Raw genomic sequence first — 8,046 nt, 5'->3', positions numbered from 1 at the left:
ATTACTGCAACTGATATTATCTCACAGGAAGATTTACCTGGGATATATGGAACAAAAAATGGCCGTGTATGACCCCTTCTAAATTCTGTGTATTTTATGCAAAGGGGTGACCTGATGGTATACAGGTGCAATAAAGCAGTACAGAGACAATTCTGTGCTCACTATGGGGCAAAGTGTATTTTAAAATTACTCCCCATCATTTTCATCTTCAAATGAGTCAGTTCCCACTTCCTCATAATCCTTCTCCAGGGCAGCCAGGTCTTCTCGGGCCTCTGCAAATTCTCCTTCCTCCATGCCTTCCCCCACATACCAGTGCACAAAGGCTCTCTTGGCGTACATCAGGTCAAACTTGTGGTCGAGCCTTGCCCAGGCCTCTGCGATGGCTGTGGTGTTGCTCAGCATGCAGACTGCTCGCTGAACCTGGGCCAGGTCTCCTCCAGGAACTACTGTAGGAGGTTGGTAGTTGATCCCAACCTGGAAACAGGAATATGAGAGAAGGAAGAAAAAGACAAGAGCAGAAAGCGGAAGTCAAAGCGTGGAAAAATATGAACAGAGATATAGATGCTGGGGCAGAGTTGTGCAGGAGCACTGTAGCCACTAAGAAAATTACCAGATGGCAAGTGCAGATATGGTATATGGTGGTTGTAATTATCTCTGTTATTTTTCTGTTTACTGTACGATGGCAACTTCCTAGCTTTCTGAATAGCTACTAAGCACTGAACATATGGTTTCATCAAGGTATTCCATATAAGCTAATAGAGAAAATTGTTTCCCAGTTAGAAGTGTTCAGATTTCTTAAGCTGTGTTTTTGCATGACAAATATTTTTCCACTGCTAATGTCTGTGTTAGTGTGGAAATGATGCCTCCCAACACTGCTATGTAAAAACAGTGGAGGGAGGCTTTATAATGTTTCTAGGTCAGATGGGTTAACTGAGAGGTTCCTTAATATCAGCCTTTCCTTTACTGAATATATTTTAAGCAGTATTTCCTTAGTTTTAGGTGATGCTTCAGAGGAGACTCTCACTGTCTTTTTCAAAATTCAGCTGAAATTAATAATTGTTTGAATTTTAACTCTCCTACAATTGGGATTTTCTAGATTTCCACTTACATAAATATTTAAGAGTCTTGTGTCAATGGCATGTCCAAAGGAGAAATGGCACATTTTATACACACAAATATTCCTAACATTTGTTTTTCTCACAAGTGGAAAGCATGCAGGACGTAAAGTTTTAAATACAAGTTTTCAGCTAGACTGAACTTGCCCTTTAGACGTTACAGAGAAGCACGCTCACCTTGAAGCCTGTTGGACACCAGTCCACAAACTGGATAGCTCTCTTGGTCTTGATGGCAGCAATTGCTACGTTGACGTCTTTGGGAACTACGTCACCACGATACAGCATGCAGCAGGCCATGTACTTGCCATGTCGCGGGTCACACTTCACCATCTGGTTGTTGGGCTCAAAGCAGGAGCTGGTGATTTCTGCCACCGAGAGCTGCTCATGATACGCTCTCTCGGAAGAGATGATGGGGGCGTAGGTCACTAAGGGGAAGTGGATGCGCGGGTAGGGTACCAGGTTTGTCTGGAACTCGGTCAGGTCCACGTTGAGGGCACCATCGAAGCGCAGCGAGGCGGTGATGGAGGAGACAATCTGGCTGATGAGGCGGTTGAGGTTAGTGTAAGTCGGGCGCTCAATGTCCAAGTTTCGGCGGCAGATGTCATAGATAGCCTCGTTATCGACCATGAAGGCGCAGTCCGAGTGCTCGAGGGTGGTGTGCGTGGTCAGGATGGAATTGTAGGGCTCCACCACAGCGGTGGAGACCTGGGGAGCAGGGTAGATGGCAAACTCTAACTTGGACTTCTTTCCATAGTCCAGGGAGAGGCGTTCCATCAGTAAGGAGGTAAAGCCAGAGCCAGTGCCCCCACCAAAGCTGTGGAAAATCAGGAATCCCTGTAGCCCTGAGCAGGCATCAGTCTAGAAAGCAAAAGAGAAAATGAAAGAATACAGACTGAACATAAATGTAAATGCTACATCTCTGAGCTATTAATGAGCTTAATCTGAGATCAGGAGAAAGCAGTCAGGAGTAATATACAGAACAAGAGTTCAGCTCAGGTTTTCTTGGGAAAGGGCTGGTGATCATCCTGTCTTTTGACCTTCAGGAGCTCAACTCATGGCATAAAAATTGACTTTTATCTGTGGAGCTATCTCTGAACGTCACATGTCTGTTAGGTAGTCTGGCTGAAACCAAACCTGAGGAACTACCTAACTCGCCTTGCCATATCCGTATTGGTGCTCTAGTGCTGTGCTAAAGATGAAGAATTGTATATTCAGAACCACCTTTTAAGTTTATCTGTATGTAGCCATACAGCTGAGAAGTGAACTATAGGGCTTTTCTCTCTTGGACTAGTAATGATGCCTCTATATATCTTGCAGTCTCTTTTCTGAACCATTGGTAGCACTTCTGGTTAACAAGTTATTGGTTCTGCACCTCTTCCTTCAGCAGAATGCAAACTGCTATTTCAAAATTACTGGGACTTACCAGTTTACGAATACGATCAAGTACCGTATCAATGCTTTCTTTGCCAATGGTGTAGTGGCCACGTGCATAGTTATTAGCTGCATCTTCCTTTCCAGTGATCAGTTGTTCCGGATGAAAAAGCTGCCGGAAAGCACCAGCCCGCACTTCATCTGCCCACGAAAGAGAAATTATGATAAGCTGAGTGGGTCTGCTCCAAGGCTAGCAAGTTCTGTTTTTTGTTGGCATTGATGCAAGCTTTCAGTCATGGGATGACCCAAAAAACAGATGCTGAAGGAAAAGGAAAAGCTGCTTCCTAAGCATTTTTTCATTTTAGCATTTTGTTGATTTATGAACTGACTAGTCTCCAGCCATAAAAGTTGTTCTTTTGCCTGCACTGACCAGAGGACAAGTCACCAGAAAAAAAAGGAGAGGGGGGCATTTGCAAGATGAAAATCAGGGTTCCCCCAGGTGTCCCAATTTTCAGAAATTCCCCTTTTCCTAGCAGAACTGTCAGGCTCCCACTTCAAATCTGATCTGGAGAAAAGCAGCATTAACATGACAAAAATGTCACTATAAATGTGGCCAAGAGTTAGTTTTTCTACAAAGAGAAGTCATACCAATCATGTGCACTAGCTATTTAACTGCTGTTTCCCACTAACTCGGAATATACCAAACTAAAACTATAGCTGAATTCTGAAATTGCTGGGGATCCTGCTCTTCCTATGCTTGTAACACCTATGGAGATAATTGAGTCATGACAGAATCTGGTACTCTGTGTCACAAGAAAATTAACTTTATGCTATCCAAATGTAGACCAAGATACAAAGGAGATTCTTCGTTGTTCCAGTGGAGACTGATGACTCACCGTGGTGACATTAGGAAGCGTAAGCTCTGTTCCGTTTTCCAGGTTTATTTCTATACTGACCTACTACGGTTGGTTCCAAGTCCACCATTACAGCCCGCGGCACGTGCTTCCCAGTGATGGTTTCGCTGAAAAAAGTGGTAAAAGAATCATCGTAGTTGAGTTTATTGGGCAGATTCTTGAAGGTGCCATCTGGCTGAATGCCATGCTCCAGGCAGAAGAGTTCCCAGCATGCATTTCCTATTTGAACTCCAGCCTGACCAACATGAATAGAGATGCATTCACGCTAAGGGGAGAGAGCAGAGAGAGAGTCAGGAAAAACAATGCACATCACTCCTCCTTATTCCTAACAGTTACTTTTACCTGATGTATTGCTTTTCAGAAATACTTAAAATTGTAGCTAGCAACGTTTCATTTAGTTGTTCAACAACATGGACTACAATCAGACTGCACAAGTACAGGCCAGAGACTGGAGCAATTTTTCTGAAAAAAGTGGAGATCCATGTGCTGTAATATATGGGTATATTAAAAAAGGAAAAAAAATCAGTTGCACAGAACCCTCCTCGCCTCCTATGGATTGTCATAGCCGAGGAACACGTCCCATTTTCGTTTATTTTTATTCCTGGCTGGAACCTGACACAGCCTTGTGGTATTTTTCAACCTTATGTAACCCAAGACGGGGGTGTCTTTTGATCTCTTTACCCTCTGATAGCAGGTTAGAGTGGAAACTTGGAAGAATTGCTTTAAGCAATATTCACTTCGGGAAATGATTTCAGGTTTTCTCAGCTGAAACAAATATTCTTGCAAGCTCCTAAACAGCCTTGGATCTTACCTTGCAGGTCCACTGCTTGCTCAGACAGTGTCGTTGCAATATAATGTGCTTATTTACATAATTTTGAGCATAGTTCCCGTGGTAGCCAGGGACTTCAGGGAAAAGAAGACAAAGAATGTAATACCATGCTAAACTAGGCAGATGCCATTTGCTCTGAAAGCCTTCACGCTTACAGTACAGGATCATGAAGGTCCTGGTGCTGGATTTTGCAAGTTCAGAAATAAAATTATAAAGCAGATGTTCTGAGTTGGTCCTGACAATTTTGACGCAGGGTGAAGTGAAAAGTAGTTTTATAACTGAAAACAGTTTCAGATCACATGGAGTTTTTCAACTTCAGGTTCTGATTTGAAGCAATTGTACTTTCAGTCTTCTGGGCTCCATGTTTGTGATTTCAATGGCCCTGTCTATACTCATGAATAAGGAAGAGTCCGGTCATAATATTGAACACTGGCCTGCAGTCATCTATACTGATTGAAATTCAGCACACTCTCTAGCATAGTTTTGGCTTTTGCCAGCTAACGCTTTCCCAGACAATACTTGAGCATCATTCAGAGGACAGCTCACGCCAAGGCTGGTTCCCAGTGAAGCAGTTTGGTGACCACTGTCGTGGTTTGGAGAGGGAAAGAGAATTCAGATGCATAAATATGAAGCAAGCTGTGCTACCTGGCCTCAGGGCCAGAGAATAGTCCCCGGTCCCCAGATATATTCAATGACTTAATATCAAATTTGGCTAGTTAACTTTTTTTTTTTTTTTTTTAATTCTGTAACTGCCTACCCTCCAAAATCATCTTTGACCTGAGAGTCAAATGCATCTTCCCCAAAAACTAAATCCTCAGGTAAAATTGTGACCAGAAACATCTCTGGAGCAGTTTTCTTCATAAATTGACATATATTTACACATTGGAAGCAAAACAAAAGATATTTTTTCAGAAGCAAGCTGAATTTTAGAAGTCATCACGGCCACAGTTAGTTGTCTTCAGAAATTCAAATGAAGACAGAAAATAGGTTTAAATACTTCATTCAAGAAAATATATTTGTTCAATAAACATGTTTAAGTTGCTAACAGCAAATTCATATGCAGCAGCATGTGTAACTCACTCTCAAGTGTACTTGCATAACCCTGCTTTTCTCAGTTGAATTGTGCAAACGTATCTTGAGTATTTGAGTGATGGTAAGGCTTCGTAGGTTGTTATGTGGAGTTGCAATCTGGAGGATTACCCGGGAGACACTGAAGGCATGTTTTGGGTTATAGAATGTATAAATGATGATTTTGCACAATACAGGCGCTTGCTGTTTTCTTAGATACCAATGTTATAAGAAAAAAAACATTTTTTCTTTTAAACCCAGCAGCGAAGCAAGATGACCTTTTTACAGAATAACTTTTAGAGCAGAACCACAATTAAAGCCACGCATTACCTAGAATCTAAAGAGCTGCTTTACTCTTCCTGAAATCAATAGAGGAATCAATCTTTCTGTTTTTTTTCACGGACGGAGCAAGCGAATGTTACTTTAGAAAGTTCATATAGGAAAGTTTAATATAGGATTACATTTAATATAGGACTACAGTTGAAAACTACAGAACTGGTTCCTTTCCTTTTAGACTGTGCTTTCAGTTCCACTTGTTTGTAACAGGATCCATTTCACTGGATTATCTCAAGTCTGCCTTTTGAGCCAGCCCTCTTGCAGCGGCTTCTGCTTCAATTCCCACCCTCACCTACCACAACTATTATTTGGATATATTCCGACAAGGAGAGAAGACAATAAGTAACAAGAGATTTCTAATTTTGCATAGTAAATGGCTTTAAAATAGATACCAGAGTTTTAGTAGGGAAAAGTGTGGGCCTTCTTCAGAGTCACAGGCAGGATAAACTGATCTCTACATGATATTTAAATTTTGAGCCTACTCCAAACTGTCATTTCGCATGCCATCGCTAACTGATCTACTAGGACCTGTCTTACAAATTCTGGACCTGATCCTTCATCCATCAAGGTCAATAGAAAGATGCTTATGTATTTCAATGGGCCAAGTCCTTTGTTCACAGTCTTCTTGGGAAGTCTTTGGCTCTATTAAAAAAAACAAGTATAATACTGCCTGGCTTAAGTATTTTCTTTATGAAGGCAGATCTTAATCTGCTGGTTATTCACAGGTATTTCTGAAACATACTCACTACCCTAAGTCCAGAGGGCTCGGTCTGCCTTAGGGCATGGGGAACCTGTGGAAGTCTGGATCTTGCCTGTGAAATGCGTGCTCTACTTTGGACCTCCCACTCTACTGGTAGAAAATAATATAGTCTTCGGCACCAAAATAAGACTCACTGCTAGATGTAAATTGGATTACAAGGTTAAATGGATTTTTAACATGCTAAGAGATTTTGAGAGATTTTTTCATATTTATAAAAAAATCTGAAAAATGAAGGGTCTTATTTACGTACACACATACATGTATGAAAACCTGCATATCCTCCAGAAGCACACATATATACGCTGTAGAGGTATGAACAGTACAGCCATCAGGACTAAATGAATTTAAATCAGCCACAAAAGTAAGTATCTTTTTTGTTTTATTTCCAAAAATCCTCTACAAATATTACATTACTGTGAAACCTTGTATTATCTTATATGAAAACCAGTCTGTAATGAGAAAATATAGTCACAAGCAGAGAGTACTAAAAAGCTCAGGCCCAAGATCAAATTTATCTTACAATTCCACTGGTTAGAGGCTCTCTGAAAAGAGCTTTGGTTTACTGTGACTTACCAGCTCTAATAGATATTGACACTCCTTTCCCATCCCTTTACTTAATAATCTCTGAGTGAGATCCGGGGTCTGTGGCACAAATCACTGATGATAAGTTGAACTTTAACATCCTACCTGGGGCTAGAGGACCCTTGGGGTCTGGATTAGACTGGGTTGCAGGTTGGGGATTGCATATGTTTTTTTAAGCATAAAGAGATTGGATTATCTATATCTCACTTGGGTGCGTCACACAAATTTCTAACTGTGCTGGCAAGCAGATAATGTAAGTTAGAAAGATACCATTTCCTTTCACTAGGTTGAAAGTCTGTATCATAGTCAAACTATGGGAAGGAAGTAACAGATGTCAGTGAACACAGAAGCTGTGCAAAACTGAAATTAGTTTGTCGTGATAACTTTCACGTCAGTGTTTTTATAATGTGTTCCAAAGTAAATTCATTAGCATAGTGTTTTGTTGTTGATGTTGTTTTTTTAATGAAGGAAAGGATTGGGGAACAGAGTTGGTAGCACCAGACAAAGGTTATCTTGCTTAGGGTTTCTTCCTCCTTCACTCACCCCTTTAGAAGTGAGATCCGTACCATCTCTCAGTCCCCATGTTAAGGCTTGTAATCTTGCCTTTGAGGACTAGAGAAAAATGTAAACATCCACTTAAAGTAAGCATCAAGAATCAGTAGTGCTACCATATTGCAAGGTCTGAGCCAAGACCACTGAGGACTCCCCCAGGTTATTGCATAGGGCAGCCCTGACCAAATTCATTTGCCTCACTCTCTGTCCCTCATGACCACTAACTCAGGCTGCTGATGCAGGAAGCCATCGGAGTCGTCTCCTTCACTGAGTACCATACCGCACCAGATGGCAGATCGCCTTGACTTCCATCACCCATCATCCTCCCAGTCCCTGAATGATCGTGACCTTCCCACATCCCCTCTTACCATAGTGTTTCCAGTGGTCTTTCCTTCCTTTTCCGATCAGCGACGGCAGGCTTTGGTGCTACTGTCTTTGCTGGAGCACAAGTCTGAGCTAGAGGGCAGGAGGCAGCCTGGGCCAAGCAGCAGGCACCTGCTGCTGCTCTTCAGTGTCACA

General features: G+C 41.8%; 1 protein-coding gene across 1 annotated transcript; it reads right to left on the bottom strand.

Moving 5' to 3' along the window:
• Nucleotides 1-37: 37 nt before the first annotated feature.
• Nucleotides 38-7,849, bottom strand: LOC104147376 (tubulin alpha-8 chain). Its single transcript, XM_068933087.1, has 6 exons — nt 7,753-7,849; nt 4,212-4,303; nt 3,443-3,665; nt 2,539-2,687; nt 1,293-1,973; nt 38-474 (listed from the first exon to the last, which is right to left on the bottom strand). The coding sequence occupies exons 1-6, from the start codon at nt 7,847-7,849 to the stop codon at nt 187-189; spliced, it is 1,530 nt and encodes a 509-aa protein (XP_068789188.1). The 3' UTR covers nt 38-186.
• Between the last annotated feature and the right edge of the window lie 197 nt (nt 7,850-8,046).

The sequence above is a fragment of the Struthio camelus genome, chromosome 1 (assembly GCF_040807025.1).
Source record: "Struthio camelus isolate bStrCam1 chromosome 1, bStrCam1.hap1, whole genome shotgun sequence".
NCBI classification, from domain to species: domain Eukaryota; kingdom Metazoa; phylum Chordata; class Aves; order Struthioniformes; family Struthionidae; genus Struthio; species Struthio camelus.
Note: the sequence above shows the minus strand (reverse complement) of the source record. Positions and strands in the feature narration are given on the sequence as shown.

Excerpts from the sequence above, each read along its gene's own strand:
- LOC104147376 (XM_068933087.1), bottom strand. The coding sequence starts at position 7,849 with ATGATGGGTGATGGAAGTCAAGGCGATCTGCCATCTGGTGCGGTATGG. Across the intron at positions 1,974-2,538 it reads TTGATCGTATTCGTAAACTG|ACTGATGCCTGCTCAGGGCT; the intron begins GTAAGTCCCAGT and ends TTTGCTTTCTAG. Across the intron at positions 475-1,292 it reads GGTGTCCAACAGGCTTCAAG|GTTGGGATCAACTACCAACC; the intron begins GTGAGCGTGCTT and ends TCCTGTTTCCAG.